Consider the following 26,310-nt stretch of genomic DNA (forward strand, 5'->3'; position numbering starts at 1 on the left):
AAGCACTAATAATGAGACAGACAGTAGATGGAGAAGTCCTCCTCCTGTTTCCTGCGGTTGTTGTCAGGCTTATATCAAACAACCTGAGTCTGTCACCTTTGTTATAAAGACCAACACTGAAGTGGTCGGGCAGAGAATCAGCGCTGTATCCATGCAAACACATGCACAGCAAGCAAACCTCGGCCTTGGATTCAAATAAAGACACAAACATTTCCAAGTGCATCCATCTTTGCTGATGATGCAGCAGACACGCTGACCTCCAGTCAGGAGGAGGAGGAGCATGTTCTTCCTCTCACAGACACTGAAGCCTGAAACTGAACGGCCCGTTTACTGCGTTTAACCTCAGTCCTAGTTTCATAGTTCGACGCCCGTGACCTCGTCTAGCTCCAGTTCACAGCCCGTTCTGCCAGACGTCAGTCTGTTTGCATCTGTAATAACTTTGAATAAGTCATCTTCAGTTAACGACTCTGAGCATCTTTAATCAAATGCACTTTAATGAACACTGGGCTGCTTTCTAAAACCACTTTTACAAAGTCTCTGATGGACGTGGGAGGAGGAGCGAGGATGACATTTATATCAGATGAAGAGTTCTGACTGTGTCACAGCTGCACAGACGTCTCATCGTGTCGGTATGTTATGCATATGTTTGATTTATTTCATAATCTCACACATTCATTGTCTGGTATTCTAATAAAATAAATAAATCCAGATGACCTGAGGGATCTGGAAGGTTCATACTGGGTCAGGAGGTCACTGATGTATTTTGGTCCTAAACCATTCAGAGCTTTATAGACCAGCATCAGAACTTTAAAGTCTCTCCTCTGACGGACAGGCAGCCAGTGTAAAGACCTCAGAGCTGGACTGATGTGGTCCACTTTTTTGGTCTTAGTGAGGACTCGAGCAGCAGAGCTCTGAATGAGCTGCAGATGTCTGATTTTTTAGGTAGACCTGTAGAGGTCTAGGAGTGAGTCTGTCCTCTGTGTTTCTGCACAGTCTGGTCCTCCTGGGCTCATCTGGCTTTTCTTTCTCTGCAGATGTCAAACCTTCAGTCCTGAGGTCAGTGAAGGTTCAGCTGAGGGCGGGATCTGCAGACCTGAACGACCCCACAGTGCAAGAATCCACCCTGCAGCAGGTCAGAGGTCACACGGCCCCGATACAAGGAACAGACCGCTATAACTACTGTGAAATGATAGAGAGTGAGTCTGTGCAGGTTCAGGGACACGTGACAGCACACAGCTGCAGAGATACGGGGCTCGTTTAATGCAATCCCAACCATTTGTATTATTTAACCTTTTTTTAACTGGTAACTTGAAGATTTAATTTCAGATTACTGTGAGGAGACGAAGTGAACCAATGACAGGCAACGAGGCCTAATTCTTCAGTTTCATCCCCAGCCAGTTCATTTAGTTCATTTCCCCCAGAAACAGCACGAACAACGTTTTCTGCTCACTACAGAAACAACGGCTGATAAATGAGGAGCTTCTGTTAATGTGTGAAAACTGTGTTTCAGGTGAGGGAGAAGCTGGTGGAGCAAGGGATCAGAGAGGAGGTGAAGCTGAGGTGGAGGACGCAGCCTGATGGGAAGGTTTTCCACAGAGAGGAGGAGACAGCCGGTTACTGTGAGGAGGAAGACTGTGGGTCGGTTTAGTCTGAACGTTATTGGCTGATGTTCCTCAGATGATCTGCTGTGTAATTCAACTTATTTCCATCTCTGTACTCTGACTGCTGGACTGTAACAGCGTAGCTTTGCATGACTGACAGTTGGAAATCATCCTTCTTTATCCTGAGCTCAGATCACAGAGTGTCTGATGTTTTATGCTTCTTTGTTTCTTCTGATTGGTGAAGCTAAAGTTTGCAGGTGAGCAGGTGAGCGGACCTTCTGTGTCTCAGATATAAATGTTCATGATATCCTGTCTCTACATATGAAAGTTCAAGAGGAGAAAAAGGTGAAGCTGAGTGTTCAGAGCAGCCTGATGTCTGAGCTTTTTGACTTCATACTTTATATTTCAAATGAGCTCCCAGCAATATAACAGTAGATATGCCGTATATGTCAGTGAGTCGGGCATTTATGCTCTATTATGATATTAAATATACATTTTTCTGTCTCAGAAATGTCTCTGCTGCTGTTTGAGTCTGTAAACTACAGTCATGGCTCTGCATCCATCTTCATTGTAAACTCTATTCAATAAAGTCTATTGATATTTTATTGTCCCTGTCAGAACTTTCAGTTGCTTCATTTTTATGCTCTTATTTTGAATCTGATGCCAGTAACACACATCATAAAGGCTGAGACAACATGAAGTTTAATGCTAAACAATAAGACGTCTCACATACAGTGAAGCTGATTGGCGGGACAGCAGTCACATGACTGGCTATGAAATCCCAGACAGACAATCCAACAGTTTGTGAAACATCTGAATGTAAAATGCTGAAAACTTCTGCTGCTCATCTGTTCACAGAAAAATCTGTGAAAGCAACGAGACAGCTGTGTGACGTCATTTTCAAAATCAATTCAGATCAAATATTTTCTGTTTCACAGTTTTATAAAACTCCACATTAAGACCAGAGTACCTGTCCACACAGCGGTGCATTCAAATAGATTAAATTAAATAGATCAAATAGATTCAACATCTTTCTTCAACAGAATTGCAGACTGCACAGATGGTACCTTCCCAAAGGAAAAAGTAGCTTAACAGAATATATATGTAACCCAGGTCCCACGTAGCTATGGTAAAGCTAGAGTATATAGTACAATGAGACTGGGCATGGGTTCGTAGTGCTACTAATCATGATACTTGATACCCTCTAATTGAATTAATAAGGACCACCACAACTGTATTTTACACAAATTAAATCCCTCACAGGGTATTTATTTAGACAGCAAAGAAATGAATAAAATAAACAGTTACTCTTATAAAACGAATTGAATTCAAATAAACAAACAAAAATACTGTAGAAGTGACTACATGGATTATAAATAAAAGATTATCAAAACAAAATAACTCTCTTATGTGCCAACTGTTATTTCAGTTACAACAGCTCACACCTTTAACAGGGATAAATTTCAACCTTTAATAACAACTTTGATTACAACTACACACTTTTCTCAATTTAAACCAAATCTGTAACAGTGGGCCCACACACACACACTTTAACCTGTCCACACTACACCTGCCGCACGGTGCTTGTTGCAGGCCTGATTCGAAGTTCAGGTGCGGTGAGGCCTAAAACTGATGGCCGCTTCACTCAAACTGAGCCATAAACAAAATACGTGCACTTTAGTTCCAGTTAGTACTCACGAGTCCAATGAGTTTGTTAGTGGGGCAATCAGAAACGGGCAGTTAGTTCACCAGTAGTGAAGACAGTCAGGGGCGAGAAAACAGCAGGGTCCATCCGGGCAGAAACCTCTCTCTCCCTCTCCTTTCAGAGCGTCCCTCGGCTTCTAAACATATTAAAACACTTGAGCTACAATACCAAATGCTATCACATAACGATTTAGCATTAGCATGCTTTGACTGAAAATCACAGAGCTAAACATACAGCATGGCATCACAGCACATAACGCAGTAAGCTGCGCTAATTAGCAAGCCGCTAGTTAGCATCACACATCGCGCCATTTTACCACTATAACGAATAGTTACAGTACAAATGTCAAGGCACACAGACTCATTTACCTCTTGCAGATCACAAATAAGTTATATCAGGACCACGGGTAGTCGACCTCAATGATACTCTTAGATGTAAAACCCACACCACGTTTGCCTTACGACATCTCTCTTCGGACTTAGCTTCTGTGTCCGCTCCCACAGATTCACACAAACCTTACCACTCGTCCCGCCCCCATAACAGAGAAGAATGACATTGACTGGCTCGTCAGCACAAACAACCAATGACAATACAACATTAAGATAACTGACATTAGATGGGTAAATAAGTTTAGGTTACACCCCGACATATTGATTCTGCACAGGAAATGAACTCTAAATCATGAAACCCTTTTATTTATTGGACTCTTAACTGTAAATGAAATTACATTTGTACCAAAGCATGTGATTTTTAAACCTTTTATCAACTATTTATATTTTAACCATTTTTTATAACAGTAGACTTTTTTCTTTATACTGCAAGCCTGAATAATTGCAGACAGGGCTACATATATTAGACTTAATAGTTAATATATACAGTAATGGACTTCTATACATTTTACATCAGATTAAAACTTTGTAAGATTCAGATAATTATTTATTAAAAGCTCGACATTTTAAATGAGAATAAGAAAGAAAAGTATGTCTTTGTGCCCCCGCATGGTTTAACCCGGCCCCCCTGGCTAAACCATGCTAGACCCGCCCCTGCACAGTTACGTCAGCTGCATAGAAAAAGATCCTGGTGTAGAAAGTAATATTAAATAAATTCTAACAACAGCTTATCAAGCTTAAACGTGCTGCTGTTGTTCAGCCGCTGGTTTCCTCTTTCAGGCGCAAAGTGGGCCAAAAACAAAGAAGAGAGACGATCAGCTGATCATTGATCAGCTGATCATTGATCATGATTGAAGCAGCAACAGGAGAGGGAGGGGGAGGCAGTCGCTCCATATATCGGTTAAGCTCAACGTGGGAATGCTTTACAAACATTCAGAGATGAACTTACACACTTACACACTCTCTGCGATAACTTTGTCGGAGATGAAATGCCGGGTTGGTAGCGAGGCTCCAAATCAGGGGCGATTCTAGGATCAGAGCTTTGGGGGTGCTGAGCATCCAGAGAGCTGCCCAGCCAGGCAAGATAAACTTTACTCATCACGATGAGACGTCCTCCCTGTCTCTGTCAGTCCCTGCATCCTTAAATGTCTCCAGTTGTCCCGAGTTCTCTCTGACTGTCTCCTTGGTGCATTTAAACCTGTTCCTCCCTGTCCTCATCGTCTGTTGTCTTCATCTCCATTATCACTCATCATAATTTTACCATCTCTGTGCAAGTCTGCAAATTTCTTTATTAAATCATGAGATTCTTAAATTCATCAAGTCTCTCTGTGCCTGGGTCCTCGTCACAAAACATGACATCACTGTTTTGTACATTTGAACACAATTTAATCGCACATTTGTGAAAGAAAAGCAAAACACTTTTTTGAAAAGTCTGTAACAAAACCATCAGATTTGATAAAGGTTATTTAAATGCTGCAAAAGAAGAATGGATTGGAATAAAAAAAAAAAACATATACTTAATTACTGGAGGAGAATAATAAATGATGCTCATAGTGAGTAAAAGGTAACAGAATAAATTATTACAAATAAATTATTACAAAATATTAATTAAAACTATAAAAATGGAGGCAACTTTGCCTGTGGTAGTATGTATACAATGTATGAAAAAATCTTTACTGCAGACATTAATTTTGTGTTGTCAGATTTATGAGTTTCATGCTTTCATAGTGGTCCTTAGGAGAGCTCGACATTTTATCAGGTGGTACACACTGTAAAAAGTTTGAGAAACACTGATAAGTGTCTGTGTGCTTTTGGAGAACATTTAAAGCTGCAGTACAGAATCTTTGAAACAAGCTTCAAACATTTTTAGAAACAGAGCATCTGCTTCTCTTTACAGCTCCTCACTCCACAGTCTTTGACACTGAGAGTGCACAAATGTGATGCACGTACTGCGGCAGTCATACGGACAACTGGACGGTCCAAAAGTTGGCCGACCTGTTACTGGCTGAGGTTTTAGTAGAGTTGTAGCTGAACCACATAAAAATATATCATTAATGCTTCAGCACCCCCAAAAATGGGCTAAAATCGCCCTAACTCCAAATGCTCAACCAGACCGCCGTCAGGTCTCGCACGCTACAGCCGCTCTATCACGTGACACATACTGCTCCGACGTGCTACGGTTATGAGCCGAGTCACGCCATGTCGCAAGTTTTGTGAGGTACTTTCATTATATTTAATGGATCGGATTACATTTTTTTATTTCTCTCCGATGTCCGATCCAGTAATTTAGGTCAGTATCGGACCGATTCCCATACGTCATGTCGGATCGGTCCATCTCTAAATAAAACTGAACAGATCTAAAGAAGGTGTTCCTGAAATTTGGCTTCATTAGAACAGGACGGGTGGATGAGCACAGCCCTCTCAGCACAGGGCTGACAGGACTTATAAACCATAATATACATCAAATACACAGTGACTTAAAAGAAATCAATAAATACACAAACACTTCAACCGCTGCTTCCTCAGACTGCATGAGTAACAGGAACCGCTCACTGTCGGATCTGTGAGCGCTAAAATTACTGTTACTAGAGCCATCCAGTCGTTCTCTAAAAGTGAACATTAACTTTCTTCAAAGTGCCTTAAAAGTCCAAACACCCACAAACATCTGACTGGCACTACCCCCTCTAGGTCTCCTGACCACAAGGGGGCAGTAAATAACGGTATGCAACAAACATAAATCAACAAAATCACTTAAACAAAAGCTGAATTTGTGTCAAACAGTATTTGCCTGCACACAGAGCTTACATCGTTGTCTGTATATGTCATCATTTCTTTGGTCAGTAGTAAAGTAACCGAGGTATTTCCCCTTTTTGAAAGAAAACATGTGTTAACCCCTGGACTAAAGAACAAATGCTCCAAGTGGGCGAGGTGCTAATTTTCAGATGGCAGGTCTACATCTAGAATCAAAATGATCACAAACATCAACAACCAAAGTGAAGCATTAAGACAAAACAGAACAATGTCACACAGGATCCACACATTTGGGCCACAAAATAGATGTAAATTGACTAAAGTAAGACACAAATCAGACAAAAACAGATGCAGCGTGATCACAAACAGACACATGTTGGCTACATGTTGATGCTACATGACTAAAATCACACGTGCAACACTTTCTACATATTTGACAACAGAAGAAAAACACAAACAAAGTTGGAATGTATTTTTGATTATTTAAAATTTTTATTTTATGCCAAATTAGATTTTTAGCATAATCAAGCACCAAATCACAAAGTCTCCTCCCTGTTTGTACTGTAAGGTCAAAACCCTACAGTACTACAGAGAACCCCAACAATCAAATGATCCCCCTCTGAGCAAGCACGAGGCGACTGTGGGGAAGAAAAACTCCCTTTAAGAGGAAGAAACTTCCGACGGAACCGGGCTGAGAAGGGGCGGCCATCCGCTGCGACCGGTTGGGGGGATGGAAATCAAAAAGGAGACGAGATGGCGTGAACTACAGTTGTTAGAATTTGGATTTGGTGCTAAAATTCTGCTTCAAGATGTTAAAAGAAGCAGGGCGGCGGGGAAAAGCCAGGATGGTCATTTCAATCATCTCTGGCTTTAGTGAACCACCTAAAGGGTTTTCCCAGAGTTTTTCCCAACGCTGAAAAAAACCTGGAAATTTTGGACTTTTTGGGAGGACTGGGGATGACTCCGAGGAGCATTTTTAGATGCTTTATCAGAGCCTCATCAAAAGACGCATCATCTGCCATCGCAGCCTTTAACACATTGTCTGGGGAGCCAAACTCCTTGATGAGGCATTTGGCCATTTTCTTGATGAACTTTTTCTTGTCATTCATCAGACTTGTGGCAGACTCTGTGCTGCTGAGTTCAGGCTGCATCACATCTCTCAGACGCTTGAGGACCGCGTCTACTTCTTTTGTAGTACATGCTGCCCTGGCAAAAAAGTGTTGAGTTGCAGGTTTTGATTTTCTGATGACTCTCATCATGAGGATAAGGGCGAGGTCACTGGAAATTTTCTCAGCATCAGAAGATGACACTGATACAGACCTCATCTCTGACATGTCAGAGGAATCCTTGAGTGAGCCTGAAACACTGGCAGAGCGTTTTTGGGGAGAAATGCTCCCAGATTTTGGTGTCTGACGTGACTGATCAGGTGCCTGAGAGCATTTTTCTGGGGTAATGCTCCCAGATTTTGGTGTCTGATCAGGTACCAGAGAGCATTTTTCAGGGGTAATGCTCCCAGATTTTGGTGTCTGACGTGACTGATCAGGTGCCTGAGAGCATTTTTCTGGGGTAATGCTCCCAGATTTTGGTGTCTGATCAGGTGCCTGAGAGCATTTTTCTGGGGTAATGCTCCCAGATTTTGGTGTCTGATCAGGTGCCTGAGAGCATTTTTCTGGGGTAATGCTCCCAGATTTTGTTGTTACAGGTAATGGAACAGATTCTCTTCCACTGCCATCTGAATCTGTGCTTTTTTCCTTTGTTGGCGTCCTTGTTCTTTTAATAATTTTCTGGATGTCTTCCACAGCCTCAGAAATATTGTCCTCAATCAGTTGATCTTGGTTGTCGTTCTCCACCCAGAGTAAAAGCTTTTGGACAAACTTTTCTACTTCGTCTTCTACGAGCACATAGAGGACTTCTGCAGAAAAGGGACGCTGTGATCCATGTGCTGGTTGTGGAGTCCTGGAGATGACAGTGTCAGACAGGGATCTACCCATTACAGGTTCGGGGACTTGATACAGTCGATCCGTCATAAGTAGATCAAACATTTTTGCCGTTAACTCCACAGTAAAATCTCTGGTTCCCCCACTAGTTAATTTCTCATATAACCGATTAACGTCTGATCTAATCGCGTCAAAGTCGACGGGAGAGGAACGTATGTACCGGAGCAGTGTGTTTCGGCTGGAAACCATGCTTTTATCAGAGGGCACTGTGCCACCTTTGGGGAACTTGAAAATGTTTTTTAGACAAACAAAAAAATTTCTGTTTGCCGTTATTACTTTTCTCAGCTCTTTTGTCATTTTTTCAAATTGTTTTCTCGCAAACATGAAAAAGCGCTGTTTGCGTTCGAGCTCGGGGCGAGGGGTGAAAGGCAACAGTCTGAAGAAGAAGTCTCTCATCTTGTTGATAATTAATCCTGCATTAAAGGCAGGTTTGGGTAAGTGACACCTCTCACAGTGCTCTTCACTGCTTACATCCATGTTGCCAGTTATCTCATTTACGATGTCAGCTGCAAACGCTTCTACTGGGGTTGGAGCTCGGAAACTTTGGCTTCCTGCAGCTCGTTTTATTTCGTCCTTTTCTGTTAGATGTTGACTGTTAGAGTCGTCCACATCTTTATCTGTCATCTCTCCACCTGAGCTTGATGACAGAATCACAGAAATCTCTGTGATTGCTGATTGCACGGACATCTTTGAATCCGTACTTTCTGTACCGGAATCAGAGCCGCTCGACGCGCACCGGCAGCGCAGCTTACGCGCTACATGCCTTTTAAGGCACGAGGCAGCGTGGCAAACCATGCGGTGCAGCTTTTTAATATTACTACATTTGCCGCTGACATAAACGGCGGGGTCTTGCGGGAGATCGGGGCTTTCTCTAATGAGTTTGACCGTTGAGCTGACCTTTTCGGAGATCTCTTCCTCGACCATCCGTGTCAGCTCGTCAGCGCTCTCATGTCGCTGTTCCGGGACGTTAAGAGCGCCGGCGATGGCGGCTGAGATGGAGACTCCGAGGGACGGGCTTATTTTCCCCGCACCTGAAGGCTCCGGATCCTCCTTCGTCATGCCACCCTGAATAACAGGAAGGGCATTTTTGAGGATTGTGCTAGAGGCGATCTGAATGATTTCACAAATCATATCAGCGAGCACCGCTCGGACGCCTGAGTCGCATGTGCCACCTTCTATCACGCTCCACTGAGCTCCAGAGAGCCTTTCGAAGCACCTGTTGATAGGTGGCAAAATCTGGTCTGGTGTGACCACGACTGAATTGTCATTTACACTGAGTGTTGACATGGTTGTATCGCACATTAGATTTTCTGGGTTTGAGAGAACCGCTGGATAATTTCCTTGTTTGGGAGAACGCCGACTGTTGAACATTTGCAAACAGATGAGCAGTAATGTTTCTGTGTGAGAGCCCCTATTTAAGGCTTTCCCTGCCTGTGACGTGGCTGTGACGATCGAAGCAGAAGCTAATTCCTTTGATCTGCCAGTGACGTCACACAGAACGCACGAGCACACGGATAGAAGCCGCGCGCTCACCATATCCCAGGATTCACTGCGGCTGCGTCCCAATTGAGTGACCGCACGCTTGAAGTACGCGCACTACGCGTTCTACGTACGTGCGTACTATAAGTACGAGAAGTGCGGAAGTGAAAGGCTTGTGAAATGGGACGGTCTAGCCTTCGTCGCGCTGTTCAGGTTGCCTAGCAACCATGATACTAACCGCGAGAAACGTTACAGCTTTGTTTGACAGAAATGAAGGAGAAAAATGTTTTGTTGGTCATTCATTTTTGTCATGACATCACTGTGATTAGTTGAGTATCTGAGGCTGAGACCACAGGACTGTAAAACATGATTGTTGGGCTTCATTTCTGTACTGAACAGTTATTTAAGATTAGTTAGTAAATAACAATTAGCTAATGTTGGTCACGAGACTAAAATCATCTCACTGTGGTAGTGTAAATATAATATGGCCAATATTATAGTATTGTCAGATTATTGTGATATATATATATATATATATATATATATATATATATAACCAAGTTAATGCTGAAAGTCTGAACATCACTAATGTCACATAACTTTGCCGACATGTGCACTCTTAGAAAGGATGTGTTACAAAATGACACAAAAAATGTGTTGTTACACTATTAACACATTTTGTGTGAATTTTAACATAACATGTGTAAGAAAATGTGTAAACATTGAAAAAATGTGTAAAACGCTTAACACACTTGATGTGTTGCACAGTTTAACACATTTTGTGTGTTATTTTCAGAATCTAACAACAGGACCTAAAATTAGCAGCTCAGTAATTTGATGCTAGCCCTTTGTTTAGTGAAATAAACTGTAGATTAACAATGTATTATAACTATATTAACTGAATAAATAAAATGTTTAGTTATTGTTTGTTTTCCATAATCCTTTCCTCATTACTTTCAACAAATAAAACATTTTATAATGTAATGTGGACCAAGTTGTGTATGGTGTACTAAAATTCTGAAAGAGGATTAATTTTTTTATTTCTCAATATGTGTGGCATACCAATTAATGGCTATGGCTATACTATAAGCAGAAGTATCCACAAATAACAAGCTTAATTTTGACCGTAACATGTGAATACAATTGAAGCAAAAGTAGGAAATTAAATGAGTAAGAATACACATGCTGAAAATTGAAACAAAATCTGCCCAGCAACATGACATACCAGCGGCGGGAAGGGGGCGCTATCTTTCGCGCCACTGAGACAAAGGAGGCAAAGATGGACGTTACGTCGCCTAGTATGTTGTCAGACCTTACAGTAAGTATCATTTACCAGTTTATCTTAATGTACTGAAAATATGCCGGGTTTCTGGAAGAATGTGAATTTATATAAAATATAGGAGTTATGTAGGAGTTTTGAGTTTAAGTTAATTACTGCTTAACTATACCTAGCTAACCTTAATGTAACAGTCTTGCTAACATATCCTACTCTTAATTTTATTATTAGTTCTTGGCTTTCGTGCCATACTTCATTAGAGTTAATGTGTTTTGGTAGTATTTTTATGTATTACTTTATTCATGTATTTATCTATTTACTTTATTTATGTATTAGAGTATTCAGAAATTGCTCTTAGAACCAGTGTGGTAGTTGGCTAGCGGCTCCGACAGGCATTTTGTTGTCTATGAGCAACGCCAGAGTCGGCACCTAACCGTAGCAGTGTTGAGTAAAATGACAATATTGTCGTTAGCTCTGAATAGAGCAAATGTAGTTATCACCGCGACCATTCGTTTACTAGCACAGAATAGGAATAAAGACTGAGTAACTTTAACATGAAATATACCTCATATTGACAGAGATAATTATTTTTTCAAGCAGTTAAAGCAGTTTTTGCATCTAGTATGATTAACTAAATTATGTGCACATTCTTTTTTAAGGCTTCTTGCTGGAAACATGCTCTGATATAGTTTCTTTTTTATGCAGAACTTGTGAGGAAGTAATAGTCAGTGTTATTAAAAAAAACAAAAAACAACAGCAACTTGACCATGTAAATTATCTTACTTATTTAGTCATGTGTTTCATTTTTTCAGCACACATATGACAACTTAGAATCTGTCAAAGTCCTTGTAACCACTTTTATAGATGAGAAAGAAATTTGTAAAATTGTAAAATTCTTATTGTCAGCAGTGCCACAGACATCATAGGTCAAAGCCAAGCTCAGCACATGGGCTGTGTGCTTGATAGGTTGCTAAAGTATAACACTGATTTCATGGAATATATTGATGTTGACAGTGAGGTAGACATTAAGGACTTTGATAGATTCCATATCGTCCTGTCAGCCGGACGGCCACCGATGGAAACCTCTCTTGGGGAGATTAGACAAAATCAGGTACACTTTGCATTTCTCCAGTTTCCTAAGTCATGAAATGTGTTTTAACAGTTATTAACTATTAGTCAGGATCAGATTTATCCACCAAATAGCAACTAGAAGATAAAATCAATTTATTTATTATTCAGAATTTCTTTTAGTCATTGCGTTATAATCACGGTAATTAAGGTAATTCTGCTACAGCTTTTTGAGTAAACTCGTGCTTCTATGCTCTGTGGAAATTTGCTGTCATAACTTTGAAGATTATTGCAGAGAGGTAAAGTGTCTGGTGTTGCCTTTACACAGTCTACCATTACCACAGAAGAACAAAGTCAACCCCTGAAGTCACTCAGGAAAGCCCCACAGATTCTTAAGGAGTATGAAACCTGTTGGTGCCATTGAGGAAGCTCCTTGTGAAGACTTGCATTGGGGATTTGGTGGAGAGGTGTGGTTAGTAAGTATAGCACTTTACTGTACTTTGTTAAAATTTTGCAATGAATGTTTTCCTTTAAAAATGTTGAGGTGCACAGAAGTAAAAAAGTTTACCTTTGTTTTCCAGTTACCCTCTTAGTGCAGAGAAGCTAACTGTAGCAAAAAGCATCATCACCACTTTTCCATCCCTGAGTGGCAGGACAGGGGGAAGGATTTGTAAGTAAATTTAGCATTTTAATAATGTAAATTCCACTACATACTGTAAATTGCACTTGTTCCCACTTACTGTGTATCATTTAACCTTTATCTAATTATTTATTAGAGCCTTTTTTCTCAGTTAAAATTGCTCAGCTGTTACCCATATACCTCTGTCCTTTCTAACTAAGGAGCATTATTATGATCCAGTCTCTCATTGTGGATTCCTAGAGACTAAACTGCGCAACATTAGACGGAATCTCGACCAGGGGCAGAGATGTTATAAGAAGCGGAAAGTAACAGATGACTGTGGTGAAGACAAGAAGCTCAGGCGAGAGGATGGGAATACCAGCAGCACAGATGAGTGGGTCACCCAAGTTATTGCGGCCCTCAGCTGAGAACCTTCCAATTATCATGTCAGGCATGGAGGAAACATACACCAGTCTCAGAGCCTGGAATATTCGGAGAGTACCCACGGTTGTTGGACATGCCAAGTCTGGTAAGTTGCTTGGTTCCCTGGTAATGGTTTATGTACTCCTTCTCCACTCAGTTGTGTTTTGCATACAAAGTATGTAACAGGAGTCGATACATTTGGAGGTATGTTTATGAGCTCCTAGTGAATATTTTGAAAGTTTTATAACTTCAGAGTTGGATCATTACTCACTGGGCACTGATTACAATGAGCATCACTTTTCACATGGTCCAAAATCTTAGTCGTACCACCAAATGACTATCTAATAGTAGAGACATCAAATGACAATGCAGAAAGTGCTGCTCGTGGAAGTGAAAACCCTACAAAAAATCACCTAAATCTGTATGAAACTCTGCTTTCAGCAGCACTATTTTCCGCAAAAAAGCTCTACAGGACAAACCGCAGACAGACAAAATAAGAAATTGTCTGCTAGAAAGTTGAACATCAGCTAAAAAGTCCTAATTTTTTCTCAGGGTCTGATGGGACCCAAATCATAGCTAAAATTAAGGAATAATGGATTGTATTCAAATACCACTCCAAGTAAATTGTTATGTTTCACTGTGTAGGTAAGCTTGATGTGGAATGGGTAACAGAAATGTGATACTGTAAAGTTTGATTTTAGCCATACAGCTACCAAATGGGCAGAATGTACTTTTGATTTAATGTATTTAATGCTTCATTTTAAACTTAAACACTTTTTTTCTTTCCATAAGCTGGACTTGGAGTTTGGCAATCTTACAGGAGGAAAGGTGGACCTCTTTTTGCGAAAATGGGAAGCCAGTATCATTCTGAAGCTCAAATCAGTAGCTGCCCTGGAAACAAGAGCACCCCACCCCCACCCCCGCCGTGTGTTAACACACCTGCTCCCACCAGTTGGCGCCAGTCGTTGCAGCCTTAAATCAGCTATAACGCACTTGGTTGATTTTGCACTGGTATGTATTCAGTAAAGTTCTCACGGTATTTACCTGAGGAAAGCATTTGTCTACACCTCACTGAATACTTCTCTAAAAATCTATCTTTATCTTCCCCATCTCCAAGCCTGGAACAAGTATTGCATCGCTTTGCAGTGATCCTGAAGCATCATCCACAACACACCAACCCCAGCTGATATGCATCGGTGATCTAAAGAGGGCAACCAGGCAGTACATCATTGTTGCTAAGAATGACAGAGTAACCATTTCTCTGAATGGTGGCCTGACGTGTGCTTGGATAAGCTTTTCAAACTGTACTGGGTATGTAACTTGTCCTATCCAGCACCACTTGGCTCCGTCCTCACCTTCCTTTGAGTTTGTCTATGAACTGCCGCTGTCCACCCAAAGGAAAACCAAAGTACTGGAGCTGATTGCACAGATTAAAGGATGCAAGTAAAATGTTCACCTGTCCAAAATGTAGAGAGTCTCTGTTCACAGAGGTGAGAAACCTCATTTGGCATCTTTGTCAAATACACTGCTTATCAGGACTGACCATTTTTATGCCTATGCAGTGGAAAGGTCAGACAATATGAACTGATTGGCTGAAATTTTTGATTTTCGTATTTAAACCCAAGGTACAGAATTGTATAACCTGGATGCTATATTTGCCAAAATGTATGTTTTTCTGTTCGCATGCAACTGCACATTTGTTAAATGTTGACATTTTGTTGAAGATGACAATTGTTACCTTTAAAAAATTTAATTCATGTATTGTCTGGATTATATCAGAACATTATATATATATATTGGAAAAATTGAAAAATTTGATTATTTAAAATTTTTATTTTATGCCAAATTAGATTTTTAGCATAATCAAGCACCAAATCACAAAGTCTCCTCCCTGTTTGTACTGTAAGGTCAAAACCCTACAGTACTACAGAGAACCCCAACAATCAAATGATCCCCCTCTGAGCAAGCACGAGGCGACTGTGGGGAAGAAAAACTCCCTTTAAGAGGAAGAAACTTCCGACGGAACCGGGCTCAGAAGGGGCGGCCATCCGCTGCGACCGGTTGGGGGGGATGGAAATCAAAAAGGAGACGAGATGGCGTGAACTACAGTTGTTAAAATTTGGATTTGGTGCTAAAATTCTGCTTCAAGATGTTAAAAGAAGCAGGGCGGCGGGGAAAAGCCAGGATGGTCATTTCAATCATCTCTGGCTTTAGTGAACCACCTAAAGGGTTTTCGCAGAGTTTTTCCCAACGCTGAAAAAAACCTGGAAATTTTGGACTTTTTGGGAGGACTGGGGATGACTCCGAGGAGCATTTTTAGATGCTTTATCAGAGCCTCATCAAAAGACGCATCATCTGCCATCGCAGCCTTTAACACATTGTCTGGGGAGCCAAACTCCTTGATGAGGCATTTGGCCATTTTCTTGATGAACTTTTTCTTGTCATTCATCAGACTTGTGGCAGACTCTGTGCTGCTGAGTTCAGGCTGCATCACATCTCTCAGACGCTTGAGGACCGCGTCTACTTCTTTTGTAGTACATGCTGCCCTGGCAAAAAAGTGTTGAGTTGCAGGTTTTGATTTTCTGATGACTCTCATCATGAGGATAAGGGCGAGGTCACTGGAAATTTTCTCAGCATCAGAAGATGACACTGATACAGACCTCATCTCTGACATGTCAGAGGAATCCTTGAGTGAGCCTGAAACACTGGCAGAGCGTTTTTGGGGAGAAATGCTCCCAGACTTTGGTGTCTGACGTGACTGATCAGGTGCCTGAGAGCATTTTTCTGGGGTAATGCTCCCAGATTTTGCTGTTACAGGTAATGGAACAGATTCTCTTCCACTGCCATCTGAATCCGTGCTTTTTTCCTTTGTTGGCGTCCTTGTTCTTTTAATAATTTTCTGGATGTCTTCCACAGCCTCAGAATATTGTCCTCAATCAGTTGATCTTGGTTGTCGTTCTCCACCCAGAGTAAAAGCTTTTGGACAAACTTTTCTACTTCGTCTTCTACGAGCACATAGAGGACTTCGGCAGAAAAGGGACGCTGTGATCCATGTGCTGGTTGTGGAGTCCTGGAGATGACAGTGTCAGACAGGGATCTACCCATTACAGGTTCGGGGACTTGATACAGTCGATCCGTCATAAGTAGATCAAACATTTTTGCCGTTAACTCCACAGTAAAATCTCTGGTTCCCCCACTAGTTAATTTCTCATATAACCGATTAACGTCTGATCTAATCGCGTCAAAGTCGACGGGAGAGGAACGTATGTACCGGAGCAGTGTGTTTCGGCTGGAAACCATGCTTTTATCAGAGGGCACTGTGCCACCTTTGGGGAACTTGAAAATGTTTTTTAGACAAACAAAAAAATTTCTGTTTGCCGTTATTACTTTTCTCAGCTCTTTTGTCATTTTTGCAAATTGTTTTCTCGCAAACATGGAAAAGCGCTGTTTGCGTTCGAGCTCGGGGCGAGGGGTGAAAGGCAACAGTCTGAAGAAGAAGTCTCTCATCTTGTTGATAATTAATCCTGCATTAAAGGCAGGTTTGGGTAAGTGACACCTCTCACAGTGTTCTTCACTGCTTACATCCATGTTGCCAGTTATCTCATTTACGATGTCAGCTGCAAACGCTTCTACTGGGGTTGGAGCTCGGAAACTTTGGCTTCCTGCGGCTCGTTTTATTTCGTCCTTTTCTGTTAGATGTTGACTGTTAGAGTCGTCCACATCTTTATCTGTCATCTCTCCATCTGAGCGTGATGACAGAATCACAGAAATCTCTGTGATTGCTGATTGCACGGACATCTTTGAATCCGTACTTTCTGTACCGGAATCAGAGCCGCTCGACGCGCACCGGCAGCGCAGCTTACGCGCTACATGCCTTTTAAGGCACGAGGTAGCGTGGCAAACCATGCGGTGCAGCTTTTTAATATTATTACATTTGCCGCTGACATAAACGGCGGGGTCTTGCGGGAGATCGGGGCTTTCTCTAATGAGTTTGACCGTTGAGCTGACCTTTTCGGAGATCTCTTCCTTGACCATCCGTGTCAGCTCGTCAGCACTCTCATGTCGCTGTTCCGGGACGTTAAGAGCGCCGGCGATGGCGGCTGAGATGGAGACTCCGAGGGACGGGCTTATTTTCCCCGCACCTGAAGGCTCCGGATCCTCCTTCGTCATGCCACCCTGAATAACAGGAAGGGCATTTTTGAGGATTGTGCTAGAGGCGATCTGAATGATTTCACAAATCATATCAGCGAGCACCGCTCGGACGCCTGAGTCGCATGTGCCACCTTCTATCACGCTCCACTGAGCTCCAGAGAGCCTTTCGAAGCACCTGTTGATCGGTGGCACAATCTGGTCTGGTGTGACCACGACTGAATTGTCATTTACACTGAGTGTTGACATGGTTGTATCGCACATTAGATTTTCTGGGTTTGAGAGAACCGCTGGATAATTTCCTTGTTTGGGAGAACGCCGACTGTTGAACATTTGCAAACAGATGAGCAGTAATGTTTCTGTGTGAGAGCCCCTATTTAAGGCTTTCCCTGCGTGTGACGTGGCTGTGACGATCGAAGCAGAAGCTAATTCCTTTGATCTGCCAGTGACGTCACACAGAACGCACGAGCACACGGATAGAAGCCGCGCGCTCACCATATCCCAGGATTCACTGCGGCTGTGTCCCAATTAAGAGACCGCACGCTTGAAGTACGCGCACTACGTACGGTGCGTACTATAAGTACGAGAAGTGCGGAAGTGAGAGGCTTGTGAAATGGGACGGTCTAGCCTTCGTCGCGCTGTTCAGGTTGCCTAGCAACCATGATACTAACCACGAGAAACGTTACAGCTTTGTTTGACAGAAATGAAGGAGAAAAATGTTTTGTTGGTCATTCATTTTTGTCATGACATCACTGTGATTAGTTGAGTATCTGAGGCTGAGACCACAGGACTGTAAAACATGATTGTTGGGCTTCATTTCTGTACTGAACAGTTATTTAAGATTAGTTAGTAAATAACAATTAGCTAATGTTGGTCACGAGACTAAAATCATCTCACTGTGGTAATGTAAATATAATATGGCCAATATTATAGTATTGTCAGATTGTTATGATATATATACACTGTAAAAAAGAAAAAGTTGAGAAAACTTAAAATTTCAAGGCAACATGATGCAAGAGATTTGAGTTTTCTCAACTTTTGCAACTGTTGTTGACTTAACTAAGATTTATTTATTATTTTACATGTGTGTGTTCCTTCTTTTTCCTTTCAGCCTTAGAGGGAACATGTTCCCTCTAAGGCTGAGGTAAAGACGCTTTTCTTTGCAAGCTCCTTTGAGCTGTAAAGAGAAGCAGATGCTCTGTTTATATTCTAAAAATGTTTTAAGCTTGTTTCAAAGATTCTGTACTGCAGCTTTAAATGTTTTCCAAAAGCACACATACAATTATCAGTGTTTCTCAAACTTTTTACAGTGTGTACCACCTGATAAAAATGTCAAGCTCTCCTAAGGACCACTATGAGAGCATGAAACTCATAAATCTGACAACACAAAATTAGCATTATTAAATTAGTAAAATTAGCATCTGCAATAAAGATTTTTTCATACATTGTATACATTCTACCACAGGCAAAGTTGCCTCCATTTTTATAGTTTTAATTAATATTTTGTAATAATTCTGTTTTGGGAGTGTTTTTTATGTATCTGTATTATATTATACATCGTATACATTATACAAGTTAATCTCTGTCCAAAAAATGCACTCAGTTTAGTTTTTACTATGAGCATCATTCATTATTCTCCCAGTAATTAAGGTTAGGATATGTATTTTTTTTTTTATTCCAATCCATTCTTCTTTTGCAGCATTTTAATAACCTTTATCAGATTGATGGTTTTATTACAGACTTTTCAAAAAAGTTTTTTGCTTTTCTTTCACAAATGTGCGATTAAATTGTGTTAAAATGTACAAAACAGTGATGTCATGTTTTGTGACGAGGACCCAGGCACAGAGAGACTTGATGAATTTAAGAATCATATGATTTAATAAAGAAATTTGCAGACTTGCACAGAGATGGTAAAATTATGATGACTGATGACGGAGACGAAGACAACAGACGACGAGGACAGAGAGGAACAGGGGTTTAAATGCACCAAAGTGACAGTCAGAGAGAACTCGGGACAACATTTAAGGATGCAGGGACTGACAGAGACAGGTTTATCTTGCCTGGCCGGGCAGCTCTCTCGAGTCAATGGTTGAAGAAAAATGGCGGGCGGCCGAAGTGAAGCGCAGAAATACCGTCTTCAAAGTAAGCGCTGGGCTTTTATCTCACTTCAAATATACCGCGGAACAAATGTTAGCGTAATAAAAAGTCTTAAAAAGTCACGTTTAGCGACCCTTCGGCTAAGTTACGTGACGTTAGTGAGGTCGCGTTTAACGCGCTCTTTGGTCCGTTAGTTAGTTCAGGTTTCTGCCGAAGCTCCGTCTGTTTGTCGCTGTGAAGCCAAACGTACTTAAACGGTTCAGGAAACACCGAGCAGACGGTTGAGCAAATATCTGGCCCGCGAACTGCGGTGAGGACGCAGACTCAAGCATGCTGTGCTGCAGTTTGTCCTTAAAGAGCTCTCATCCTGTATAAAGCACTAATAATGAGACAGACAGTAGATGGAGAAGTCCTCCTCCTGTTTCCTGCGGTTGTTGTCAGGCTTATATCAAACAACCTGAGTCTGTCACCTTTGTTATAAAGACCAACACTGAAGTGGTCGGGCAGAGAATCAGCGCTGTATCCATGCAAACACATGCACAGCAAGCAAAGCTCGGCCTTGGATTCAAATAAAGACACAAACATTTCCAAGTGCGTCCATCTTTGCTGATGATGCAGCAGACACGCTGACCTCCAGTCAGGAGGAGGAGGAGCATGTTCTTCCTCTCACAGACACTGAAGCCTGAAACTGAACGGCCCGTTTACTGCGTTTAACCTCAGTCCTAGTTTCATAGTTCGACGCCCGTGACCTCGTCTAGCTCCAGTTCACAGCCCGTTCTGCCAGACGTCAGTCTGTTTGCATCTGTAATAACTTTGAATAAGTCATCTTCAGTTAACGACTCTGAGCATCTTTAATCAAATGCACTTTAATGAACACTGGGCTACTTTCTAAAACCACTTTTACAAAGTCTCTGATGGACGTGGGAGGAGGAGCGAGGATGACATTTATATCAGATGAAGAGTTCTGACAGTGTCACAGCTGCACAGACGTCTCATCGTGTCGGTATGTTATTCATATGTTTGATTTATTTCATAATCTCACACATTCATTGTCTGGTATTCTAATAAAATAAATAAATCCAGATGACCTGAGGGATCTGGAAGGTTCATACTGGGTCAGGAGGTCACTGATGTATTTTGGTCCTAAACCATTCAGAGCTTTATAGACCAGCATCAGAACTTTAAAGTCTCTCCTCTGTCGGACAGGCAGCCAGTGTAAAGACCTCAGAGCTGGACTGATGTGGTCCACTTTTTTGGTCTTAGTGAGGACTCGAGCAGCAGAGCTCTGAATGAGCTGTAGATGTCTGACTGATTTTTTAGGTAGACCTGTAGAGGTCTAGGAGTGAGTCTGTCCTCTGTGTTTCTGCACAGTCTGGTCCTCCTGGGCTCATCGGGCTTTTCTTTCTCTGCAGATGTCAAACCTTCAGTCCTGAGGTCAGTGAAGGTTCAGCTGAGGGCGGGATCTGCAGACCTGAACGACCCCACAGTGCAAGAATCCACCCTGCAGCAGGTCAGAGGTCACACGGCCCCGATACAAGGAACAGACCGCTATAACTACTGTGAAATGATAGAGAGTGAGTCTGTGCAGGTTCAGGGACACGTGACAGCACACAGCTGCAGAGATACGGGGCTCGTTTAATGCAATCCCAACGATTTGTATTATTTAACCTTTTTTTAACTGGTAACTTGAAGATTTAATTTCAGATTACTGTGAGGAGACGAAGTGAACCAATGACAGGCAACGAGGCCTAATTCTTCAGTTTCATCCCCAGCCAGTTCATTTAGTTCATTTCCCCCAGAAACAGCACGAACAACGTTTTCTGCTCACTACAGAAACAACGGCTGATAAATGAGGAGCTTCTGTTAATGTGTGAAAACTGTGTTTCAGGTGAGGGAGAAGCTGGTGGAGCAAGGGATCAGAGAGGAGGTGAAGCTGAGGTGGAGGACGCAGCCTGATGGGAAGGTTTTCCACAGAGAGGAGGAGACAGCCGGTTACTGTGAGGAGGAAGACTGTGGGTCGGTTTAGTCTGAACGTTATTGGCTGATGTTCCTCAGATGATCTGCTGTGTAATTCAACTTATTTCCATCTCTGTACTCTGACTGCTGGACTGTAACAGCGTAGCTTTGCATGACTGACAGTTGGAAATCATCCTTCTTTATCCTGAGCTCAGATCACAGAGTGTCTGATGTTTTATGCTTCTTTGTTTCTTCTGATTGGTGAAGCTAAAGTTTGCAGGTGAGCAGGTGAGCGGACCTTCTGTGTCTCAGATATAAATGTTCATGATATCCTGTCTCTACATATGAAAGTTCAAGAGGAGAAAAAGGTGAAGCTGAGTGTTCAGAGCAGCCTGATGTCTGAGCTTTTTGACTTCATACTTTATATTTCAAATGAGCTCCCAGCAATATAACAGTAGATATGCCGTATGTGTCAGTGAGTCGGGCATTTATGCTCTATTATGATATTAAATATACATTTTTCTGTCTCAGAAATGTCTCTGCTGCTGTTTGAGTCTGTAAACTGCAGTCATGGCTCTGCATCCATCTTCATTGTAAACTCTATTCAATAAAGTCTATTGATATTTTATTGTCCCTGTCAGAACTTTCAGTTGCTTCATTTTTATGCTCTTATTTTGAATCTGATGCCAGTAACACACATCATAAAGGCTGAGACAACATGAAGTTTAATGCTAAACAATAAGACGTCTCACATACAGTGAAGCTGATTGGCGGGACAGCAGTCACATGACTGGCTATGAAATCCCAGACAGACAATCCAACAGTTTGTGAAACATCTGAATGTAAAATGCTGAAAACTTCTGCTGCTCATCTGTTCACAGAAAAATCTGTGAAAGCGACGAGACAGCTGTGTGACGTCATTTTCAAAATCAATTCAGATCAAATATTTTCTGTTTCACAGTTTTATAAAACTCCACATTAAGACCAGAGTACCTGTCCACACAGCGGTGCATTCAAATAGATTAAATTAAATAGATCAAATAGATTCAACATCTTTCTTCAACAGAATTGCAGACTGCACAGATGGTACCTTCCCAAAGGAAAAAGTAGCTTAACAGAGTATATATGTAACCCAGGTCCCACGTAGCTATGGTAAAGCTAGAGTATATAGTACAATGAGACTGGGCCTGGGTTCGTAGTGCTACTAATCATGATACTTGATACCCTCTAATTGAATTAATAAGGACCACCACAACTGTATTTTACACAAATTAAATCCCTCACAGGGTATTTATTTAGACAGCAAAGAAATGAATAAAATAAACAGTTACTCTTATAAAACGAATTGAATTCAAATAAACAAACAAAAATACTGTAAAAGTGACTACATGGATTATAAATAAAAGATTATCAAAACAAAATAACTCTCTTATGTGCCAACTGTTATTTCAGTTACAACAGCTCACACCTTTAACAGGGATGAATTTCAACCTTTAATAACAACTACACACTTTTCTCAATTTAAACCAAATCTGTAACAGTGGGCCCACACACACACACTTTAACCTGTCCACACTACACCTGCCGCACGGTGCTTGTTGCAGGCCTGATTCGAAGTTCAGGTGCGGTGAGGCCTAAAACTGATGGCCGCTTCACTCAAACTGAGCCATAAACAAAATACGTGCACTTTAGTCCCAGTTAGTACTCACGAGTCCAATGAGTTTGTTAGTGGGGCAATCAGAAACGGGCAGTTAGTTCACCAGTAGTGAAGACAGTCAGGGGCGAGAAAACAGCAGGGTCCATCCGGGCAGAAACCTCTCTCTCCCTCTCCTTTCAGAGCGTCCCTCGGCTTCTAAACATATTAAAACACTTGAGCTACAATACCAAATGCTATCACATAACGATTTAGCATTAGCATGCTTTGACTGAAAATCACAGAGCTAAACATACAGCATGGCATCACAGCACATAACGCAGTAAGCTGCGCTAATTAGCAAGCCGCTAGTTAGCATCACACATCGCGCCATTTTACCACTATAACGAATAGTTACAGTACAAATGTCAAGGCACACAGACTCATTTACCTCTTGCAGATCACAAATAAGTTATATCAGGACCACGGGTAGTCGACCTCAATGATACTCTTAGATGTAAAACCCACACCACGTTTGCCTTATGACATCTCTCTTCGGACTTAGCTTCTGTGTCCGCTCCCACAGATTCACACAAACCTTACCACTCGTCCCGCCCCCATAACAGAGAAGAATGACATTGACTGGCTCGTCAGCACAAACAACCAATGACAATACAACATTAAGATAACTGACATTAGATGGGTAAATAAGTTTAGGTTACACCCCGACATATTGATTCTGCACAGGAAATGAACTCTAAATCATGAAACCCTTTTATTTATTGGACTCTTAACTGTAAATGAAATTACATTTGTACCAAAGCATGTGATTTTTAAACCTTTTATCAACTATTTATATTTTAACCATTTTTTATAACAGTAGACTTTTTTCTTTATACTGCAAGCCTGAATAATTGCAGACAGGGCTACATATATTAGACTTAATAGTTAATATATACAGTAATGGACTTCTATACATTTTACATCAGATTAAAACTTTGTAAGATTCAGATAATTATTTATTAAAAGCTCGACATTTTAAATGAGAATAAGAAAGAAAAGTATGTCTTTGTGCCCCCGCATGGTTTAACCCGGCCCCCCTGGCTAAACCATGCTAGACCCGCCCCTGCACAGTTACGTCAGCTGCATAGAAAAAGATCCTGGTGTAGAAAGTAATATTAAATAAATTCTAACAACAGCTTATCAAGCTTAAACGTGCTGCTGTTGTTCAGCCGCTGGTTTCCTCTTTCAGGCGCAAAGTGGGCCAAAAACAAAGAAGAGAGACGATCAGCTGATCATTGATCAGCTGATCATTGATCATGATTGAAGCAGCAACAGGAGAGGGAGGGGGAGGCAGTCGCTCCATATATCGGTTAAGCTCAACGTGGGAATGCTTTACAAACATTCAGAGATGAACTTACACACTTACACACTCTCTGCGATAACTTTGTCGGAGATGAAATGCCGGGTTGGTAGCGAGGCTCCAAATCAGGGGCGATTCTAGGATCAGAGCTTTGGGGGTGCTGAGCATCCAGAGAGCTGCCCAGCCAGGCAAGATAAACTTTACTCATCACGATGAGACGTCCTCCCTGTCTCTGTCAGTCCCTGCATCCTTAAATGTCTCCAGTTGTCCCGAGTTCTCTCTGACTGCCTCCTTGGTGCATTTAAACCTGTTCCTCCCTGTCCTCATCGTCTGTTGTCTTCATCTCCATTATCACTCATCATAATTTTACCATCTCTGTGCAAGTCTGCAAATTTCTTTATTAAATCATGAGATTCTTAAATTCATCAAGTCTCTCTGTGCCTGGGTCCTCGTCACAAAACATGACATCACTGTTTTGTACATTTGAACACAATTTAATCGCACATTTGTGAAAGAAAAGCAAAACACTTTTTTGAAAAGTCTGTAACAAAACCATCAGATTTGATAAAGGTTATTTAAATGCTGCAAAAGAAGAATGGATTGGAATAAAAAAAAAAAACATATACTTAATTACTGGAGGAGAATAATAAATGATGCTCATAGTGAGTAAAAGGTAACAGAATAAATTATTACAAATAAATTATTACAAAATATTAATTAAAACTATAAAAATGGAGGCAACTTTGCCTGTGGTAGTATGTATACAATGTATGAAAAAATCTTTACTGCAGACATTAATTTTGTGTTGTCAGATTTATGAGTTTCATGCTTTCATAGTGGTCCTTAGGAGAGCTCGACATTTTATCAGGTGGTACACACTGTAAAAAGTTTGAGAAACACTGATAAGTGTCTGTGTGCTTTTGGAGAACATTTAAAGCTGCAGTACAGAATCTTTGAAACAAGCTTCAAACATTTTTAGAAACAGAGCATCTGCTTCTCTTTACAGCTCCTCACTCCACAGTCTTTGACACTGAGAGTGCACAAATGTGATGCACGTACTGCGGCAGTCATACGGACAACTGGACGGTCCAAAAGTTGGCCGACCTGTTACTGGCTGAGGTTTTAGTAGAGTTGTAGCTGAACCACATAAAAATATATCATTAATGCTTCAGCACCCCCAAAAATGGGCTAAAATCGCCCTAACTCCAAATGCTCAACCAGACCGCCGTCAGGTCTCGCACGCTACAGCCGCTCTATCACGTGACACATACTGCTCCGACGTGCTACGGTTATGAGCCGAGTCACGCCATGTCGCAAGTTTTGTGAGGTACTTTCATTATATTTAATGGATCGGATTACATTTTTTTATTTCTCTCCGATGTCCGATCCAGTAATTTAGGTCAGTATCGGACCGATTCCCATACGTCATGTCGGATTGGTCCATCTCTAAATAAAACTGAACAGATCTAAAGAAGGTGTTCCTGAAATTTGGCTTCATTAGAACAGGACGGGTGGATGAGCACAGCCCTCTCAGCACAGGGCTGACAGGACTTATAAACCATAATATACATCAAATACACAGTGACTTAAAAGAAATCAATAAATACACAAACACTTCAACCGCTGCTTCCTCAGACTGCATGAGTAACAGGAACCGCTCACTGTCGGATCTGTGAGCGCTAAAATTACTGTTACTAGAGCCATCCAGTCGTTCTCTAAAAGTGAACATTAACTTTCTTCAAAGTGCCTTAAAAGTCCAAACACCCACAAACATCTGACTGGCACTACCCCCTCTAGGTCTCCT

General features: G+C 41.5%; 1 protein-coding gene and 2 pseudogenes across 1 annotated transcript; 1 reads left to right on the forward strand and 2 right to left on the reverse strand.

Moving 5' to 3' along the window:
• Window positions 1-6,916: 6,916 nt before the first annotated feature.
• LOC148100742 (uncharacterized) lies at window positions 6,917-9,908 on the reverse strand. Its single transcript, XM_087848564.1, has one exon. The coding sequence runs from the start codon at window positions 9,812-9,814 to the stop codon at window positions 7,301-7,303; it is 2,514 nt and encodes an 837-aa protein (XP_087704690.1). The 5' UTR covers window positions 9,815-9,908; the 3' UTR covers window positions 6,917-7,300.
• Window positions 9,909-11,138: 1,230 nt separating this feature from the next.
• LOC148100743 (uncharacterized) lies at window positions 11,139-13,193 on the forward strand (annotated as a pseudogene).
• Window positions 13,194-15,127: 1,934 nt separating this feature from the next.
• On the reverse strand, window positions 15,128-17,955 carry LOC148100744 (uncharacterized; annotated as a pseudogene).
• Window positions 17,956-26,310: the final 8,355 nt, after the last annotated feature.

The sequence above is a fragment of the Neolamprologus brichardi genome, chromosome 11 (genome assembly GCF_056152115.1).
Source record: "Neolamprologus brichardi isolate AB-2024 chromosome 11, ASM5615211v1, whole genome shotgun sequence".
In the NCBI taxonomy this organism is placed as follows: domain Eukaryota; kingdom Metazoa; phylum Chordata; class Actinopteri; order Cichliformes; family Cichlidae; genus Neolamprologus; species Neolamprologus brichardi.

Coding starts and splice junctions, on each gene's coding strand:
- LOC148100742 (XM_087848564.1), bottom strand. CDS start 9,814: ATGTTCAACAGTCGGCGTTCTCCCAAACAAGGAAATTATCCAGCGGTT.